At 50.6% G+C, this 21702-nt stretch overlaps 1 protein-coding gene across 1 annotated transcript; it reads right to left on the bottom strand.

Annotated features, from left to right (window-relative positions):
• Positions 1-4328: 4328 nt before the first annotated feature.
• Positions 4329-15405, bottom strand: LRRC25 (leucine rich repeat containing 25). Its single transcript, XM_083421845.1, has 3 exons — positions 15314-15405; positions 9767-10603; positions 4329-4626 (listed from the first exon to the last, which is right to left on the bottom strand). The coding sequence occupies exons 2-3, from the start codon at positions 10600-10602 to the stop codon at positions 4482-4484; spliced, it is 981 nt and encodes a 326-aa protein (XP_083277971.1). The 5' UTR covers position 10603; positions 15314-15405; the 3' UTR covers positions 4329-4481.
• Between the last annotated feature and the right edge of the window lie 6297 nt (positions 15406-21702).

Raw genomic sequence — 21702 nt, 5'->3', positions numbered from 1 at the left:
CCTGGGAGATGAGGGTTTGGGTGTCATGACGCTCGCTGGGCGACCTTGAGGGACCGTCGATCCCTCCCCACTTGACCTTCTTTGCAGGGTCATCGTGAGGATACATGGGGGTGAGGTGAACAGTGGACACCTCCCTTGAGCTCCATGAGAAAAGGCAGAATATAAAAGCCATACAGTGTTACCTTAGTTCTCAAACGCCTTGGTGCTCAAACAACTGGGAACCCAAACACTGCAAACTCGGAAGTAAGTGTTCCGGTTAGCGAACTGTTTTTGGAAGCCGAACGTGCTCCGTTTTGAGTGCAACGCTTCCGGATTGAGTGTTACCCTTAGGTCTGTCTGTTTTTGCTGTTTATTTTGTGTTTTTGTTTTCACGCCTCTTTTGTTTTTGTGACTGTGTGGAACCCAGTTCAGCTACTGACGGATCGATTGTGTGACTGCAGTATACCGTTTATTGCTTTCGTTTTATGGATCAAGGGTCTCGTTTAGATAGCAAAATTCATGTCAAGCTGCTGTTTTCGGGGCTGTTTTTATAAGTCTGGAACGGATTAATCCGTTTTGCGTTACTTTCTACTGGACTTGGTTTTGGAATGCTTTGGTTTTGGAGCGGATTTCCGGAATGGATTAAGTTTGAGAACCAAGGTACCGCTGCAAATACAGTGGTACCTTGGGTTAAGAACTTAATTTGTTCTGGAGGTCCGTTTTTAACCTGAAACTGTTCTTAACCTGAAGCACCACTTCAGCTAATGGGGCCTCCTGCTGCTGCCGTGATTTCTGTTCTCATCCTGAAGCAAAGTTCTAACCCGAGGTACTATTTCTGGGTTAGCGGAGTCTGTAACCTGAAGTGTCTGTAACCTGAAGCGTCTGTAACCCAAGATAAAAAGGTAAAGGGACCCCTGACCATATGGTCCAATCGTGACCGACTCTGGGGTTGCGGCGCTCATCTTGGTTTATTGGCCGAGGGAGCCGGCGTTTGTCTGCCCAGCATGACTAAGCTGCTTCTGGTGAACCAGAGCAGTACATGGAAACACCGTTTACCTTCCCGCTGGAGTGGTACCTATTTATTTACTTGCACTTTGACGTGCTTTCGAACTGCTAGGTTGGCAGGAGCAGGGACCGAGCAACGGGAGCTCACTCCGTCACGGGGACTCGAACCACCGACCTTATGATTGGCAAGCCCTAGGCCCTGTGGTTTAGACCACAGCGCCACCTGCGTCCCTGTAACCCGAGGTACCACTGTACATAAAGGAAATGGCCATTGAGAGCAGGCATTTTCCCATGGCTGATAAACTCCACCTTTGCCTTCTGTGCTCAGGCCTTCCTTGAAGAGGCCTTTTGAAACAACCGCCTCGCCCCTCCTGGAAATCTCTGGGGTGTCTTCCTTTTTCACAACTCTCTGACCCAAATCTTGACCCCTGCTTTGTCCCTCCCCGCCCTACGGAGGCAGGAGATTGTCTGGGCCTCCATATGGACTAACAGCTTGCGTTGCCTAAGCTGCAGTTGGTCAGCTGGAGTCAATTCGAAGCACGTGAGCCGGCCTATTTTGGGGGAGGTGTCGACCTGCTGAAGGAGGTGAGGACAGGTGACCCCACCTAGGCCCGATGTCACCCCCCCCAAGCAGGCTCAAAGCTTCTCAAAGCTTTTCAAAATCATTTTCTCATAAGCTAAGCTAAGTGCACGGAAACCGCCGTTTACCTTCCTGCCAGAGTGGTACCTATTTATCTATTTGCACTTTGACGTGCTTTCAAACTGCTAGGTGGGCAGGAGCAGGGACCGAGCAACGGGAGCTCACCCCGTCATGGGGATTTGAACCGCCGACCTTCTGATCGGCAAGTCCTAGGCTCTGTGGTTTAAACCGAAGAATGGATGCTTTTGAATTATGGTGCTGGAGGAGACTCTTGAGAGTCCCCTGGACTGCAAGATCAAACCTCTCCATTTTGAAGGAAATCAGCCCTGAGTGCTCACTGGAAGGACAGATCCTGAAGCTGAGGCTCCAAGACTTTGGCCACTTCATATGAAGAGAAGACTCCCTGGAAAAGACCCTGATGTTGGGAAAGATGGAGGGCTCAAGGAGACGGGGATGACAGAGGATGAGATGGTGGGACAGTGTTCTCAAAGAGACCAACATGAGTTTGACCAAACTGCGGGAGGCAGTGGAAGACAGGAGTGCCTGGCGTGCTCTGGTCCAGGGGGTCACCAAGAGGCGGACACGACTAAACAACTAAACAACAACAACAAGAAAAACACATCATTGGGGAACAGTGGTGTGTGTGTGTGTGTGTGTGTGTGTGTGTGAACAGTGGTGTTTGTGTGTGTGTGTGTGTGCTTCTTTTGCAGAGCTCGTGAGCATAGATACAATATGCCACGATAATCTTTATTGTCATTGTCCCATACAGAACAACGGAATTGAAAAAATCTACATCAGACATTCAAAAACCAACAAGCCTGCTAATCCCAGCAATCCCAGCCTGGTTAGCCCCCTAAAAGCTCTGATACCCCATAATTAAATATACTCCCATAGAGACTACCTTACCCTGCGTTTAAAACCAAAATTGCATTTGGATAGGAACTGTTTCTCAGGTGGCTAGTCCTAGTCTTTATAACCCGGTACCTTCTTCCAGAAGGCAGAAGCTGAAAGATATCATTTCCGGGGTGCGCACTGTCCTGCGCTATCTCTGCAGCTTTCTTATGGCACCTGGAAGCGTAGATTTGAGCCAGGGTGGGAAGAGTGCACCCAATTATTCTCTCCGCAGTCTTTACAACCCTGGACAGCGTTGTTTTTTCCCTGACCGTTCAGCTCCCAAACCACACACACAGAGCATAAGTTAATACACTCTCCGCAGTACAATGGTAAAATGCTATCAGCAGGTCCTCTGAGAGATTATTTTTCTGGAAAATATAACCTCTGCTGTGCTCTCTTCATCGGGTCTTTGCTGTTTTCTCCCCAGGTCATCTCTCAACTCCATTCCCAGAAATCAAAACACCGAGACCTGTTCCACACACTTCCCCTCAATAATGATGCCCATTATTGGAGCTGGGCATGTTTAGCCTGGAGAAGAGGAGGTTAAGGGGTGATATGATAGCCATGTTCAAATATATCAAAGGATGTCACACAGAGGAGGGAGAAAGGTTGTTTTCTGCTGCTCCAGAGAAGCGGACACGGAGCAAGGGATCCAAACTACAAGAAAGAAGATTCCACCTAAACATTAGGAAGAACTTCCTGACAGTAAGAGCTGTTTGACAGTGGAATTTGCTGCCAAGGAGTGTGGTGGAGTCTCCTTCTTTGGAGGTCTTTAAGCAGAGGCTTGACAACCATATGTCAGGAGTGCTCTGATGGTGTTTCCTGCTTGGCAGGGGGTTGGACTCAATGGCTCTTGTGGTCTCTTCCAACTCTATGATTCTATGATTCTATGATTCCATACGCTAGCACAAATGCATCATGAAATGCACAGGTGCAGAGTTGCGCTTCATGCGTCGCACAGGGTTGCGCTAGGTGGCCCTCGGGGTCCCAATCTGAGGATTCCGCGACACTTCGCTTACAGAGATCTACACTTCCGATGTCGGAGTATGGTCCCATGATAGCGTGGGAAGGCTGCCCCCCGCGGGCCAAAGAGGGGAACTGCACACACAGGACACAAACCAACGGATTCGAGAAGGAATCCCGATTTAAGCGTTAGAAAGCGCTTACTGGTGGTTGGGGGCTCCTTCCTTTTTTAAAAAAGAGGTTGCATGGCCAACCGTCAGGGAGACCTGCATTGCAGGGGGGTGGGCTAGAGGACTCTGGGGGTCCCCTTACAACTCTGCCATTCCAAGGTTCTGTTTAAAGGTGGAAAGAAAGAAAGAAAGACAAGGAGGGAGGGAGGGAAGGAAGGAAGGAGGGGAGGGGGAGGGAGAGAGGGGGAGGAAGGAAGGGGGAGGGGAGGGGAGGAAGGAAGGAAGGAAGGAAAGAAAGAAGGAAGGAAGGAAGGAAAAGTAAGATGAGAAAGTAAGGAAGGAGGGAAGGGAGGGAGGGAGGGAAGAGGAAGGAAGGGGAGGGAGAGAGGGGGAGGGGGGAGGAAGGAAGGAAAAGTAAGATGAGAAAGGAAGGAAGGAGGGAAGGAGGGGCGGGAGGAGGAAGAAGGGAGGGGAGGGGAGGGGGAGGGAAGGAAGGAAGGAAGGAAGGAAGGAAGGAGGGAGAGAGGGGGAGGGGAGGAAGGAAAGGAGAGAGGAGGAGGGAGGAAGGGGAGGGGAGGGGAGGAAGGAAGGAAGGAAAAGTAAGATGAGAAAGGAAGGAAGGAGGGAAGGGAGAGAGGGAGGAGGGAGGGAGGAAGGGGGAGGGGAGGGGAGGAAGGAAGGAAGGAAGGAAGGAAGGAAGGAAGGAAGGAAGGAAGGAAGGAAGGAATTGAAGGGGGGTGTTCCACCAGAGAAGCATTGAATACACCAGTTGCCATAAAACCATCACATGCAATGGGGCGGAGAGCCAGCCAGTGTGGGGTTTATGTGGGTCACTGATCAGGAACAATATAAATGTCCTCCTCGGGGTTTCCTGAGGGGGGTCCTCCGCTGTAGTTGTAATACAGATCCTGAGTGTTGGCATAGACTGGCTGGTCGTCGTGGGGGACGTCCGGATCGGGGGTCCCGGGGCTCGCCCTGTGGACAAATTAAGAAAGTGGGGGGTTAAGAAAGTGGGGTTTTGTTTTTGAGCCTCTCTCCCGGAACCACCGCCTTCCTTTCTTCTACTTGAAGTGTTTGTTTGTTGTTAAATGAATTTCAGGGCCCTTTGCTACAAAGCGAATTCAAACTTCCCTTCGCTCCCAAACTTCCCCTGGCTCCCGAGCAAGCGAAGGAGCCATGGGAAAGACAAGGGGGTCCATGGGAAACTGAAATTCTGCAAAGGAGTTGGCCGCAATTTCTGGGACGGCATTTCTCCAAAATGTGGTTGGGGCTTGGTAATATCTGTGTCATAGCTGTCAACCGTCCCTTATTTGGTGGGAAAGTCCCTTATCCCAGCGCCGTGTCCCGCTGCTGTCCCTTATTGATGATGTCCCTTAAATTTCCCAGGTTTCAGAGGAAGCAGCTCCTCTCCCTCCCTCCCTGCCGGCCAGGGAGGAGGGAGGCTCCAACTGTGTTGCTTGGCTGCGTTGCTCACCCAATAAGGAGTCTAATGGTCAGGGACCTCTGACCATTAGGTCCAGTCGTGGCCGACTCTGGGGTTGCTGCGCTCATCTTGCTTTATTGGCCGAGGGAGCCAGCGTACAGCTTCCGAGTCATGTGGCCAGCAGGACTAAGCCGCTTCTGGCGAACCAGAGCAGCGCACGGAAACGTCGTTTACTTTCCCGCCGGAAAGTATTTATCTTCTTGCACTTTGAGGTGCTTTCGAACTGCTAGGTTGGCAGGAGCAGGGACTGAGCAACGGGGGCTCACCCCGTCGCGGGGATTCGAACCACCGACCTTCTGATCAGCAAGTCCTAGGCTCTGTGGTTTAACCCACAGCGCCACCCGCGTCCCTACCCCTGGGATAGGTCTTTTGCCACTGCCCTCCTTCTGTGTCTTAAAAATGCTCCCTTTCCTCTGAGCTGAAGTTTCTCCCTTGCCTTTTTCGGTCCCTGAACAGGGCTGCCTTCAGATGCCTTTTTCGGTCCCTGAACAGGGCTGCCTTCAGATGCCTTCTAAAAGTCAGGTAGTTGTTTATTTCCCTGACATCTGATGGGAGGGCGTTCCACAGGGAGGGAGCCACCACCGAGAAGGCCCTCTGCCTGGTTCCCTGTAACCTCACTTCTCAGAATGAGGGAACCGCCAGAAGGCCCTCAGTGCTGGATCTCAGTGGCAGAATGATGGGGGTGGAGACGCTCCTTCAGGTATACTGGGCCGTTTAGGGCTTTCAAGGTCAGCACCAACCCTTTGAATCGTGCTCGGAAACATCCTGGGAGCCAATGCAGATCTCTCAGGACCGGTGTTATGTGGTCCCGGCGGCCACTCCCAGTCCCCAGTCTGGCAGCCACATTCTGGATTAATTGCAGTTTCTGGGTCACCTTCAAAGGTAGCCCCACGTAGAGCGCATTGCAGTAGTCCAAGCGGGAGATAACTAGAGCATGCACCACTCTGGCCAGACAGTCCGCGGGCAGGAAGGGTCTCAGCCTGAAAGTCTTTTCCCAGTGGTGAGGCTGAGCCTCCGGTGGAACACAGCGGCTGCTGCAACTGAAACAGGCTTGATTTTGGTGGTGCTGCTGAAATTTGAGGCAACCTGCTTGAACCTGGTGCCTTCTGCATGCCAAGCAAGCACTCCGCCCCTGAGCTGCAGTCCCTCCCAGTTTCCTTGGAACAAGCGGTTGTGTTGCACCCTGTGGATTTGCACAAACACCCAAAAAAACTCCCCAGATCTTTTCCTGTCAGCTCAGAGCGAGAAAATTGCCCCATCGGAAATTAGCTAAGAGCGTGAGCTGTCTTGGGATGGGCGTGTGACTCTCCCGCCACCTTTGGAACGGGTGCGCACAAACTCTCGCCTTGCAAGATGCTGTCTCAACATCCAAGAGTCTCTGTGACTCAGCAACAATTGGAATTGCTAGCCGTGGAAGAGAACAAATACCGTATTTTTTGCTCTATAAGACTCACTTTTCCCCTCCTTAAAAGTAAGGGGGAAAGTGTGTGCGTCTTATGGGGCGAATGCAGGCTCCGCAGCTATCCCAGAAGCCAGAACAGCAAGAGGGATTGCTGCTTTCACTGCGCAGCGATCCCTCTTGCTGTTCTGGTTTGTGAGATCCAGAATATTTTTTTCTTGTTTTCCTCCTCCAAAAACTAGGTGCATCTTGTGGTCTGGTGCGTCTTATAGAGCTAAAAATACGGTGCTCTCTGCCACCACAATGGACGCCTCTTGGTTTGCTCTGTTGGGGGCAGGTACAGGGGTCAGATCCACTGCTTTCGTTCCCCTACACCACTTCTGACACCACCAGATTACGCAACGCACAGCCTGGGGTGACCTCCTAGCCCCGTCCAAAACGGATAGCCGTTCAACATCTCTGTGCCTTTCCCTCTCAATACATTCCTCTATAAGCAGTTTCACTTTCTGTTCATTTCTCTCATTTCCCCAATCTACTGCAATTTTCAAAAATAAGAAACGAAAGATCATCGCGAAAATTCACCAAATTCAACTCTTGTACACGAACAGTTCTGCTAGCAGGTACACGTTTTCGCAATTTCCTCTGATGGGCTGCGTGATATTTTCAGGGATATATGCGTTTTGCTTGCTCTCCCCACAATATATGCTATTTTGGGGGGCCCGCTGGTGGGTTGGGGAGCTCACACCGCAAAACTCGGGTGCAAATTCTGAAAGCGGGGGATCTAAAAAGAGACCCGCTGGATCCTGTATCCTTGTCCTCACAGATGCCCTAAACGAGAAGCCCCACAAGGATGTGGGAGCCACCACTTTCTCCCACTCTTGTTCTCTGCCACTCTAAGGTAGACTGCCTCTGTCATGGAGGCTCCATTACGCCCGCTTCTTGGGAGAAAAGCAATGACAAACCTGGACAGCATCTTAAAAAGCAGAGACATCACCTTGCCGACAAAGGTCCATATAGTTAAAGCTCTGGTTTTCCCAGTAGTGATGTATGGAAGTGAGAGCTGGACCATAAAGAAGGCTGATCGCCGAAGAATGGATGCTTTTGAATTCTGGTGCTGGAGGAGACTCTTGAGAGTCCCATGGACTGCAAGAAGATCAAACCTCTCCATTCGGAAGGAAATCGGCCCTGAGTGCTCACTGGAAGGACAGATCCTGAAGCTGAGGCTCCAGTTCTTTGGCCACCTCATGAGAAGAGAAGACTCCCTGGAAAAGACTCTGATGTTGGGAAAGATGGAGGGCACAAGGAGAAGGGGACGACAGAGGACGAGATGGTGGGGCAGTGTTCTCGAAGCGACCAGCATGAGTTTGACCCAACTGCGGGAGGCAGTGGAAGACAGGAGGGCCTGGCGTGCTCTGGTCCATGGGGTCATGAAGAGGCGGACACAACTAAATGACTCAACAACAACAACAAAAGGAAACTAAGGATAGCCCTACAAGCAGCTGGATCAGGCCCAAGGGGGCTCATCACAGCTCAGTATACTGTCCTCACAGTGACCAACAAGATGGCTCTTTTAAGACCCACATGTACCAGCTATCGAAGAATGGCAGATGAAGTTGATGGACTATATGGAACTTGCCGAACTGACTGGGAGACTCCCAGACCAGAGAGAAGAGACGATGGAAGAAGATTGGAAGAAGCCACTCTGGGCGGCTTCCAAAAAACATTAAAATACTGTAATACATCAAACATTAAAAGCTTCCCTAAACAGGGCTGCCTTCAGATGTCTTCTAAAAGTCTGGTAGTTGTTGTTCTCTTTGACATCTGGTGGGAGGGCGTTCCATGGGGCAGGCGCCATTATAAAATGAATACAAAATTTCGAAAGAAAAAACAAAGACCCACATGCCATCAGCAGCTGAGGAACTGCGGCTAGTGACCGTGCTTAGCATTGATCCTTCATGTGCATGTGGTCTGATCCTTTTTAAAAGCTCTCCGAGTTGCCGGGCGTCCCTGTTTCCTGTGGCGGTGAGTTCCGCCGCTCCGCGAAGCACCGTGAAAATAAGACAGCTGCTATTTTTTTTGCTTCTTGCTTTCAGAAGACAGCTGCCTTCTGCTTCTCCACAAACGGAGCACAAACAAGATCCCTGCCACTCATTTAAAAACCGCAGGCGAAATCTCGTCTCTGCCTCAGCTTCTTCTGCAAAGCCAGCTCGTCCGCAGGCGCCACAGCCCAAATTGCTAATAGTCAGCATTTTAAGAGAGTTAGCATTTGGGTTTTTCTCTTCGGGTGACCTCTGGGCTGGAGGGAAGTGTTTTGGAGGAAGTCTGGACTTCCTACTTCGGAGCTAAGGTCTGCTGAAACCTCTCTTCCACTTTCTAAATCAGGTTCTCGCAAAACTTGGCCCTCCGGCTGTATTCGGACTACAATTCCCATCATCCCTGACCACTGGCCCTGCTAGCTAGGGATGATGGGAGTTGTAGTCCCAACAAAAGCTGGAGACCCAAGTTTGGAAAACCGAACCTATGGGTGAGTTTGCAAGCTGTGTTTTGACTGGAATGGAGAAGTTCCTGGGAGGTGAATTAAGAGGAAAATAGACAAAACCAGGGAGGTTGCGGGAGACAGTTCCCTAGGACACTGCCTCCCCCCCAGATTCGAACCCCCTGGAAGTGACCTTGGGGGCTTCCCAGGTGGAAGCTTTGTTGTTTAGTCGTTTCGTCATGTCCGCCTCTTCATGACCCCCTGGACCAGAGCACGCCAGGCACTCCTGTCTTCCACTGCCTCCCGCAGTTTGGTCAAACTCATGCTGGTAGCTTCGAGAACACTATCCAACCATCTCGTCCTCTGTCGTCCCCTTCTTCTTGTGCCCTCCATCTTTCCCAACATCAGGGTCTTTTCCCAGGGAGTCTTCTCTTCTCCTGAGGTGGCCAAAGTCACTTTGAATTGTGCTCGGAAACGTACTGGGAGCCAATGTAGGTCTTTCAGGACCAGTGTTATATGGTCTCGACGGCCGCTACCAGTCACCAGTCTAGCAGCCGCATTCTGGATTAGTTGAAGTTTCCGGGTCACCTTCAAAGGTAGCCCCACGTAGAGCACATGGCAGTAGTCCAAGCGGGAGATAACTAGAGCATGCACCACTCTGGCAAGTATATATATAAAAAATTCCCCATTCTTCCTTAAGGTTTTCAAGGAACCAAGAAGGCAAAAATAAAACCATTTTTAAAAAGAAAAAGCTTACCTGCTTGTCGACGGCTTGCTGGCTCGCCGTTTGCCCTGCTTGGTTCCTACCCCGTGGTCGATGTTTTCGTAGTTGGCGTGGCAGCCGTGGCCCCCTTCGCCCTGCGCGCCAGTGTGGCTGATGTACCGCGGCTGCCCGTGGACCCCCTCGGACGCAGAGGAGGCCCTCTTGTTGTGGCTGATGGGAGCCCCCTTCTTCCTCCGGATCAGGAAATAAGCTAGTCCGGCGAGGAGGACCACAGCTACGATGGGCACCACAATGGCGGCATAGAGCGAAGCGGGCATGCCTTGGCACTGCTGGGCGTGGAAGTCACTCACGTTTCGGGCCTGGCCCTCCGAGGTGAAGCATCGGCAGGCGGTGTCGCCGGAGCAGTTTTGGCAATAGGGCAGGACGCTCTCGGACACGGGGCACTGGCAATCGACGGCGAGTTTCTCCAGGCAGCCGTGGAACGCTTCAGTTGGCACCCACTGGAGGGTGTTCTTCTCTAGCCACAGCTCCTGCAGCCCGGACGCATTGGCGAAGAACTGGGCAGGCAGCTCCCTCAGGCCGATGTCCGACAGGCGAAGCTTCTTCACTTTGGCGGCGCGGCTCAGGAAACCGTCCGGCAAGCTTCGGAGGTCGTTCCCGGACAAGTCCAGCTCTTCCACCCGGGGTCCTAAGGTGGCGTCGTCAGGGATTTCAGGGATTCCGCAGCCGGCAAGTGCCAGCATATCTGCAGAGTCCCGGAAGAAGCGGGCCAGAGCCTCCGGTGGGTGGGTTTGGTTGGGCAGAGGGCACCTGGGGTATGCGGGCCGGGCGAGGAGGCAGAAGACGACGGTCACCAGGGGTCTCCACATCCTGCGGAGACACAATTTGGAAAGGGGGAGGGGGCCGCGGTGAAGGAAAGGTTGGCAGGGGGTCCCGTTGGCAGTGAAGACCCCTTCTCATCATTCCCTGATCAGGCCCAAGCGTGGAGCCAATTTGGGTCACTTCTCGCTTCACACATCTTAGCTGCATCAAGGAGTTGTGGCGCTGGAAGCAACCACAAGAGAATCCAGACTGGATTATTGTGACTCGCTCTACGTGGGGCTGCCCTTGAGACTGACCCAGAAACTCCAGCGGGTGCAGAATGCCGCGCGAGACTCCTTACGGGGCCTTCGCTGCGAGATCACATCCACCCGGTACTATACCAGCTGCACTGGCTCCCAGTGGAGTACAGGATCAGGTTTAAGGTGCTGGTTTTAACCTTCAAAGCCTTATACGGCTTAGGACCCTCGTACCTATGGGACTGCCTCTCCTGGTATGTCCCACAGAGGAACTTACGGTCTTCAAATAAAAACATCCTGAAGGTCCCAGGACACAGAGAAGTTAGGCTGGCCTCAACCAGAGCCAGGGCTTTTTCGGCCGTGGCTCCGATCTGGTGGAACGCTCTGTCACAAGAGACCAGGGCCCTGCGGGACTTGACATCTTTCCGCAGGGCCTGCAAGACAGAGCTGTTCCACCAGGCCTTTGGTCAGGGCACAGCCTGACTCCCTCCTCTGGCAATCTGCACATAAGTTTTGCTTAATGGTTGCCATCAATTTGATTTTAATTAATTTTTATAATGAAATGTTTTTAGAATGTTGGATTAGTTGGCTGTTGTTAGCCGCCCTGAGCCCGGTTTTGGCTGGGGAGGGCGGGATATAAATAAAATTATTATTATTATTATTATTATTATTATTATTATTATTATTTAGACAGACACCGTATTTTTCGCTGCATAAGATGCACCTGACCATAAGACGCACCTAGTTTTTAGAGAAGGAAAACAAGTAAAACAAATATTCTGAACGAAACAGCGGATGTATGATTTTCGTGGTTCATGCTGTGGCCACAGACGTGGTTTGATGGTAAGTTTGGGGTAGCCCAATGCAAAAATCCTGAGGCTCCATGCGGATCCGTGCTTTGTAACCACGTTTTTGTGCCATTGCGGCCCCACGCAACAGTGGGTGCGTGGTTTTTTTGGTGCAGGCTGCAGCCATGGACATGCTATGTGATCTGATGGTGAATTTGGGGTGACCCAATGTAAAATTCCTGAGGATCCATGGGCTTTTAGCTCCCTCGGGTTACATACGCTTCAGGTTACAGACTCCGCTAACCCAGAAATATTGCTTCAGGTTAAGAACTTTGCTTCAGGATGAGAACAGAAATCGCACGGTGGCAGCAGCGGGAGGCCCCATTAGCTAAAGTGGTGCTTCAGGTTAAGAACAGTTTCAGGTTAAGTACGGACCTCTGGAACGAATTAAGTACCACTGTACTTTAGCTAATGGGGCCTCCTGCTGCCGCCGCGCGGTTTCTGTTCTCATCCTGAAGCAAAGTTCTTAACCCGAGGTACTATTTCTGGGTTAGCAGAGTCTGTAACCTGAAGCGTATGTAACCCGAGATACCACTGTACAGTGGTACCTTGGAAGTCGAACGGAATGCTTCAGGATGAGAACAGAAATCGTGCTCCGGCGGCGCAGCAGCAGCAGGAGGCCCCATTAGCTAAAGTGGTGCTTCAGGTTAAGGACAGTTTCAGGTTAAGTACAGACCTCTGGAACGAATTAAGTACTTAACCCGAGGTACCACTGTATTGAAAGATTTTCGGCAGAAGGTAACTGAAACCGTCCACAGAACCGTACGGAACAGCCTTACATTTACAGAGCAAATTATCCTCTTGAATTGTATGCCCAGCATGTGGAACCTTACGAAAAGGACAATAAAAATGGACTCTCCGTGTCTATAACCCAGGCATAGGCAACCTTCGGCCCTCCAGATGTTTTGGGACTACAACTCCCATGATCCCTAGCTAACAGGACCGGTGGTCAGGGATGATGGGAATTGTAGTCCAAAACATCTGGAGGGCCGGCAGATGCAGATGATGGTGTTTTCAGAGCTAGCCGACCTAACCGGAAGAGTCTGCGACCAGAAGGAGGAGGAGTATCAGGAAGAATGGACAAAATTTAATGATTACAGTGGTGCCTCGCAAGACGAAATTAATTCGTTCCACGAGTCTCTTCGTCTAGCGGTTTTTTCGTCTTGCGAAGCAACCCTATTAGCGGTTTAGCGGCTATTAGCGGCTATTAGCGGCTTAAGGGATTAGCGGATTAGCTGCTAAAAGGCTATTAGTGGTTTAGCAGCTTAGAAAAAGGGGGTGGGGAGCGGAAAAAAATCTCAAGACTCGCAAGACATTTTCGTCTTGCGAAGCAAGCCCATAGGGAAATTCGTCCTGCGAAGCGCATCGAAAAACGGAAAACCCTTTCGTCTAGCGGGTTTTCCGTCTTGCGAGGCATTCGTCTTGCGGGGCACCACGGTAATTGGAAACAGCTTGCGGGTATTTAATTGGCTTAGGATTTTATATAAGTTAAGCGATGAATCAATATGTTTAATTTTAAGATTAAAGGATATAAGGATGTTAATGTTCAAGTGAAATTTCATAAGAACTTTGATTTGGAAAACCGTTAAAAGGAAGTGTATGGAAATTCAACCAAGGGGCAGCAAGGAAGTCACTTAACAATGTGTGATTTTAATAAGGTTATGATCTATACTTGTTTGTTTATCTGTTTTGTTTATAATTTTGTGAAAATTAATTTTAAAAGCCCACAAAACATCTGGAGGGCCAAAGGTTGCCTAATGCTGCCTTAAACACGGCAAAAAAGGCTGATCATGTTGAATTGGGAAAATAAAAATACGGCTTCCTTCTATGACTGGATCAAAAGTTTATACAAACTCACAACATATGAACAACATATAAAGTAAAGGTAAAGGGACCCCTGACCATTAGGTCCAGTCGTGACCGACTCTGGGGTTGCGGCGCTCATCTCGCTTTATTGGCCGAGGGAGCCGGCGTACAGCTTCCGGGTCATGTGGCCAGCAGGACTAAGCCGCTTCTGGCGAACCAGAGCAGCGCACGGAAACGCCGTTTACCTTCCCACCACAGCGGTACCTATTTATCTACTTGCACTTTGATGTGCTTTCAAACTACTAGGTGGGCAGGAGCAGGGACCAAGCAACGGGAGCTCACCCCATCGCGGGGATTCGAACCGTCGACCTTCTGATCGGCAAGTCCTAGGCTCTGTGGTTTAACCCACAGCGCCACCTGCGTCCCTGAACAACATATAAACATGGAGAAATCCAACGATACTTGGAATCCATTCTTACAAAGGCTGTAGTAGGTTAACATCTGGTGACGTGCCATTAGCAACCTTGTAAAATAAAAATTATTAATAATAATAATAATAGTAATAAACAACTCCCAGAAGCCTTGGCGTGAGGCCGGGGCCAATGGGAGATGTGTCTAGCAATCACAGGAGAGCATGACATTTGACTCCTCTCCGTGGCCCTTGAATCTCTCTCCAGGCTACGCCCATCCCTGGCACTGCGGAAACCCCATGAGAGTTGCTACCGGTCAGTGTGGACAAGACTGATAAGACAGAGTCCTCCGTTTGCACCAGCGCGAAGTAAAAGTCCCTCTCTGTTCTGCCTTGGTCAGACCACACCTGGAATACTGTGTCCAGTTCTGTGCGCCCCATTTTAAGAATGGTACGGACAAGCAGGAAAGCGTGCAGAGGAGGGTCTGGAAACCAAGCCTGATGAGGAACTGTTGAAGGAGCTGGGTATGTTTCTCCCGGGAAAGAGGAGATATGAAAGCCCTTTTCAAATATCTCAAGGGCTGTCACACGGAAGAGGGAGCAAGCTTGTTTCCCCCTGCTCTGGAGGGCAGGACTCGAACCCACGGCTTCAAGTCACAAGAGAAGAGATTCCGACTCAGGTGGCGGTCTATCCTTCCTTGGAGGTTTTTAAGCAGAGGTCGGATGGCCGTCTGCCACGGATGCTTTGAGCTGAGATTACTGCCCTACAGAAAGCTGGACTACAATTCTATGATTCTGTGGTCAGTGGCATAGCGTGGGTTGTCAGCACCCGGAGCAAGGCAAGTAATTTGCGCCCCCCCCCCCACTGCACTGTCCCTCCCCCAGATAGTCCCTCGCTCTCTCTCCGCACCGCACCGCACTGCACCGCACCGCACCGCACGCCTGGCACCCTCCCCTCCACAGTGGGCGGTGACCCGGCGGCTCGGATCGGATTCGCACAGCCAGCACTGCAGTGAGAGAGAGTGAGTGAGCCAGGTAGGGGCAGAGAGCTGCGAGTGCGAGCGCGCGCCCCCCCAGATGTTGCGCCCGGTGCCGCCGCCCCCCCCTGCACCCCCACGCTACGCCACTGTCTGTGGTTATTCGGGTTCATGAGGACTAGGGCCTTGGGATGCCTTCACGGGAAGGATCACAGCTCATCCTTTGCGCGTGGGAGGTCCTGCGTTCGAATCCTGGCATCTCTAGGTCCTGGCTGGCGGTGCCCATCCACCGCCGCCAAGCTGGGATACCCGGGAGAGCGGTTGCCGGTCCGTGCCGACAACACTGACCCAAATGGCCTGACTCAACAGCTCACATGTTGACAGTTTCAGCACTGACCCCCCCACCTCCCTCCAGGGCAGAGAGGCCCTCAATTCTGTGCTTAGCGCCCCCTCAACCAACCCCCCAAACAGCCCAGCCCTACCTGCTTCCTGCAGAGATCTCGGACGTCTGCCTTCTGCCTCGGGACTCTTGACATCGCTTGTGGGAAGGGAAAAAGGAGAAGCTCAACTTCCCCCTTTGGGGGGGGGGCAGGAGAGGAAATACTAGCAGAAAGGAAAGTTTGCTCTGGGGAAACCTTGCCTTGCTCAACCCAACAAGGCCCTCCCAAGAATTGGGGGGTTTCGGTTTCGGGGGTTCTGAGCCCAAGGGGCCAGGATGCGAGCTGGTGGTCCAAGAGGCGGAGCCTGTTGAATAGAGGGGAGGAGCTAAGGTGGAGTATTTTAAATTGTAAAACAGAAAATTATACACACACACACACACACACACACACACACACAATATACCGTATTTTTCGCTCTATAAGACGCACCAGACCACAAGACGCACCTAGTTTTTGGAGGAGGAAAACAAGAAGAAAAATATTCTGAATCTCAGAAGCCAGAACAGCAAGAGGGATCGCTGCGCAGCGAAAGCAGCAATCCCTCTTGCTGTTCTGGCTTCTGGGATAGCTGCGCAGCCTGCATTCGCTCCATAAGACGCACACACATTTCCCCTTACTTTTTAGGAGGGGAAAAGTGAGTCTTAGAGAGCAAAAAATACGGTATATACACACGAGCGCAAAATATGGTCTGAAGATCAACATCAAAAAAACAAAGATCATGGCCACTGGTCCCATCACCTCCTGGCAAATAGAAGGGAAAGAAATGGAGGCAGTGAGAGATTTTGCTTTCTTGGGCTCCATGAGCACTGCAGATGGTGACAGCAGCCACGAAATTAAAAGACGCCTGCTTCTTGGGAGAAAAGCAATGACAAACCCGGACAGCATCTTAAAAAGCAGAGACATCACCTTGCCGACAAAGGTCCGTATAGTTAAAGCCATGGTTTCCCCAGTAGTGATGTATGGAAGTGAGAGCTGGACCATAAAGAAGGCTGACCGCTGAAGAATGGATGCTTTTGAATTCTGGTGGTGGAGGAGACTCTTGAGAGTCCCATGGACTGCAAGAATATCACACGTATCCATTCTGAAGGAAATCAGCCCTGAGTGCTCACAGGAAGGACAGATCCTGAAACTGAGGCTCCAAGACTTTGACCACCTCATGAGAAGAGAAGACTCCCTGGAAAAGACCCTGATGTTGGGAAAGATGGAGGGCACAAAGAAAGGGGGACGACGGAGGACGAGATGGTGGGACAGTGTTCTTGAAGCTACCAGCATGAGTTTGACCAAACTGCGGGGGGCAGTGGAAGACAGGAGGGCCTGGCGTGCTCTGGTCCAGGGGGTCACGAAGAGGCGGACACGACTAAACGACAAAACAACAACAACATCATATATATACAAAAAAGAGATGGTATAAGGGAGGTTTTGCACATCGGTTCCCGAGATCAGGGAACTGTTTTATTCGTTTCGATCCAAGCGGTTGTAACCAAAAATTGCCCTTTTCCCTTATAGGGTATCCAAGAGCCCTTATAGAGTCCTTACATAGGTTCCCTATAGGTAGGAGAAGATAACAGAGGCCAACCAGAGAATATTGAGAAGCAAAACTGCTAGTAAGCTTGATCTTTATTGATCTGTTGCAACAGGGTGCTCTCCTCACCCGCAGGAAAGGAGGAGGAACCCAGAAAAATGGCATGCAAGGCCTTATAAAGACTTTTGAAATTGCCACCCTGTAGATCAAGACCACCCCTCAGATACATCACACCTACATCACAGAAAAGACGGTCTAAAACAGAAATTCGAATGTTGTTTTTCTCCTGTCGTTGTTTATCTCCTGTCTGGCAGGTTACTTGATTGGATGCCCTGGGTAGCCTAGCCAGTCTTTTGTAATGATAAATACTTAGTTCCTGGGCCAGGTCACAGGCTCACACCCTATTCATATCTTAAATGTGCCCTTAAAACAGGATTTGTGAGGAAAGAGACAATGGGGAGGTTTCCCACTTTGACCTTGCAGAGAAAACATTGGCTCAGTTTAGGAATCAAAATGGTTCCAGGTCGGTCTTCCTGTGCTGATCTATGTACAGTGGTACCTCGGGTTAGGTACTTAATTCGTTCCGGAGGCCAACACCGAGTGGGGAGAGCCGTTTGCGCTGCTGAAAGGCAGCGTGACGACAGCCTTACGTTTCTATTTCTATAGCAAGATGCATATAGCACATTTTATATATATACAGTGGTACCTCAGGTTAAGTACTTAATTCGTTCTGGAGGTCCGTTCTTAACCTGAAACTGTTCTTAACCTGAAGCACCACTTTAGCTAATGGGGGCCTCCTGCTGCCGCCGTGCCGCCGGAGCCTGATTTCTGTTCTCATCCTGAAGCAAAGTTCTTAACCTGAAGCACTATTTCTGGGTTAGTGGAGTCTGTAACCTGAAGCGTATGCAACCCGAGGTACCACTGTACGTGCTTGGTTGGTACACTTATGAACATTACCATATATCTAAGACCTCAAAATTCCTATCACAAAGCGGACGCCATTTGGAAGCATTATGGCAGACTGGGTCAACTGGAACAGATTTGAACCGCTGGTTTCAAAATTGTGTGGGTTTTTTACTTCTTCTTCAAATTCCTAAGAATCGGGGGCACTTTCTACATTGCCAAAGACAGGACAAAATTGCTCTTGGGATCCCTTCAAACTCTACAATTCTGTGAGAGAGAGTTTGTGAGAAAGTGAAAGAGGGGAAAGCTTGATATTGAGGCCGCGATGTCTCCCGTAGCTATTTATATTTATTTGTCGTATCTGCCTGTCCTCCAGCACTTAACCATTGGAGTTACGTTCCTCTTTTGCAAACCTCCTGAGTTTTGCATTTGGTTTGACCACATTCTTCCGAGGCAGAACACAGGAAAGGTTACTTCCTTTTATGGGGACACCCCCTCGCCCCCCCCCCCCCGGTTCCCGGAAAGCCCTGGCGAAAAAAACAGATCATCATCTACAGCTGAAGCTCACATCAGAGCCCTCCGAAACAGTCTCAGAAGCCTGTCCTCATTTTACCACTTGCCAAAGCCATTTGCAGCTGGAGAAAGGAGACTCTAGGCTTTCGGTTTCGAGAGCTGCGTTAGACAAAGCTTCTGTTTCTACGCTGTGTCCAGTGCTGGATTTGCGTATAAGCTAAACAAGCTATAACTTAGGGCCCCAATCTCTTAAAAGGTAAAGGTACCCCTGCCCGTACGGGCCAGTCTTGACAGACTCTAGGGTTGTGCGCCCATCTCACTCAAGAGGCCGGGGGCCAGCGCTGTCTGAAGACACTTCCGGGTCACGTGGCCAGCGTGACATCGCTGCTCTGGCGAGCCAGAGCCGCACACGGAAACGCCGTTTACCTTCCCGCTAGTAAGCAGTCCCTATTTATCTACTTGCACCCAGGGGTGCTTTCGAACTGCTAGGTTGGCAGGCGCTGGGACCGAACAGCGGGAGCGCACCCCACCGCGGGGATTCGAACCGCCGACCTTTCAATCAGCAAGCCCTAGGCACTGAGGCTTTTACCCACAGCGCCACCCGCGTCCCTCCCCAATCTCTTGGGGAGCCCTTAAAAAAATTAAAGGAAAAAACAACTGGATGTACATTTTCAAAATATGAGATAAAAAACAAATAAAATAAAACTGACCTACAGCAACAGTGTTTTGTGTTGTGTAGGCTTCTATGATGTAAGTCATGGGCCCTGCCTGCTCGCCTGCTCCCTAAAACATCACTGGTTTGCTCCTTTCTATATATAGGGTGCCTACATTCTGCATGGACTGGTTGCATGGAAACATGGGCAAATGGCTTGAGATACCTATTAGGTCCATAAATTAAAAGGTAAAGGTCCAGTCGTGACCGACTCTGGGGTTGCGGCGCTCACCTCGCTTTATTGGACGAGGGAGCCGGCGTACAGCTTCCGGGTCATGTGGCCAGCAGGACTAAGCCGCTTCTGGCGAACCAGAGCAGCGCACAGAAACGCCATTTACCTTCCCGCCAAAGCGGTACCTATTGATCTACTTCACTGGTGTGCTTTCGAGCTGCTAGGTTGGCAGGAGCAGGGACCGAGCAACAGGAGCTCACCCCATCATTGCGGGGATCCGAACCGCCGACCTTATGATCAGCAAGTCCTAGGCTCTGTGGTTTAACCCACAGCGCCACCCGCGTCCCTAATAATCAATGTACTGTACTATAAAATAAATAACACAGTATGTTTCACATGGTGCGAAGGAAGGGCTTTGCACCTTTAAACAATATGCAAGTATGCTTGGGCCCAGGGTCTTTTGCCTCATCATCCCCACTACTGACTCCCTGTTGCTACTCAGCTTCAAAAAAATAAAATGTCCCCGGATTCATTGAAAAAAACCTGGTAACCATACTCTAGGGGGTCTTGGTAGACCACAAGCTCAACTGTGAGTCAACAGCGTGATGCAGCAGCAAAAAAGGCTAATGCTATTCTAGGCTGCGTCAACAGAAGTCTAGGGAAGTCATAGTCGTGCTGTCTTCTGCTTTGGTCAGACCACAACCTGGAGTTCCGTGTCCAGTTCTGGGCCCCGCAATTTAAGAAGGATGTTGACAAGCTGGAACATGCATTGTTGTTGTTGAGTCGTTTAGTCGTGTCTGCCTCTTTGTGACCCCCTGGACCAGAGCACGCCAGGCACTCCTGTCTTCCACTGCCTCCCGCAGTTTGGTCAAACTCATGCTGGTAGCTTCGAGAACACTGTCCCACCATCTCGTCCTCCGTCGTCCCCTTCTCCTTGTGCCTTCCATCTTTCCCAACATCAGGGTCTTTTCCAGGGAGTCTTCTCTTCTCATGAGGTGGCCAAAGTCTTGGAGCCTCAGCTTCATGATCTGTCCTTCCAGTGAGCGGAACATGCATAGAGGAAGGCAACGAAAATGATCAAACCAAGCCTTATGAAGAGCGGTTGAAGGAGCTGGGTCTGTCTAGCCTGGAAAAGCAGAGACTGAGAGGAGATATGAGAGCCATCTTCCAATACTCAAGGGCTGTCACACGGGCTTTTTTTCTCCTGCTCTGGAGGGTAGGACTCGAGCCCGTGGCCTCCAAGTTACAAGAGACTAAACATCAGCAATAACTTCTCTGATGTTAAGAGCTGTTTGGCAGTGGAACGGTCTCCCTTGGGAAGTGGTGGTCTCTCCTTCCTTGGATGTTGTTAAGCAGAGGTTGGATGGCCATCTGCCATGGGTGCTTTAAGCTGAGATTCCTGCATGGCAGGGGGTTGGGCTGGATGACCGCTGGGGTCCCCTTGAACTCTGCAATTGTACAGTTCTAGGATGAAAACCTTTCCCCATCCATCGCTAGCCCTGGGACGCCACCTGGTGGCCTTTGCCAAAAGTGAAAACATCAGCCACAGATGGGTTTGTCTCCATCTTTCCAGTGCTATGTGGTTTTTATTCCCAGGTCTATGAATATAGCAGGGCTGCACCTCAGAACACCTGCTTTGCATGCAGAAGGCTGAAATCCTTGTCATCTCTATGTAGTGTTGGGAAAGACTCTGTCTGAACTCCTCCACAGCTGCTACTATTCAGTATAGCCACACCTGAGGTTAGGTGGACTAATAATAATAATAATAATGTTATTACTTATGTCCCGTCCATCAAATAGAAGGGGAAGAAATGGAGGCAGTGAGGGATTTTACTTTCTTGGGCTCCATGATCACTGCAGATGGTGACAGCAGTCACGAAATTAAAAGACGCCTGCTTCTTGGGAGAAAAGCGATGAAAAACCTAGACAGCATCTTAAAAAGCAGAGACATCACCTTGCCAACAAAGGACCGTATAGTTAAAGCTATGGTTTTCCCAGTAGTGATGTATGGAAGTGAGAGCTGGACCATCAAGAAGGCTGATCGCCGAAGAATGGATGCTTTTGAGTTATGGTGCTGGAGGAGACTCTTGAGAGTCCCATGGACTGCAAGAAGATCAAACCTATCCATCCATAAGGAAATCAGCCCTGAGTGCTCACAGGAAGGACAGATCCTGAAGCTGAGGCTCCAAGACTTTGGCCACCTCAGGAGAAGAGAAGACTCCCTGGAAAAGACCCTGATGCTGGGAAAGATGGAGGGCGCAAGGAGAAGGGAACGACGGAGGACGAGATGGTGGGACAGTGTTCTCGAAGCTACTAATACGAGTTTGACCAAACTGTGGGAGGCAGTGGAAGACAGGAGGGCCTGGCGTGCTGTGGTCCAAGGGGTCACGAAGAGTCGGACACAACTAAACGACTCAACAACAACAACATACCCTGCCCATCTGACCGGGCCTCCCTAGTCACTCTGGGCGGCTTCCAACAGGATATTAAAAGCACAATAAAAGATCAAACTTAAACTTTAAAAGCTGTGGGTTCGAGTCCTACCCTCCAGAGCAGGAGAAAACAAGATTGCTCCCTCTTCCCTGTGACAGCCCTTAAGATATTCGAAG

This window comes from Podarcis tiliguerta (assembly GCF_965153285.1).
Source record: "Podarcis tiliguerta genome assembly, chromosome: 18".
Lineage (NCBI taxonomy): Eukaryota > Metazoa > Chordata > Lepidosauria > Squamata > Lacertidae > Podarcis > Podarcis tiliguerta.
This window is presented reverse-complemented; position numbering and strand designations above follow the sequence as displayed.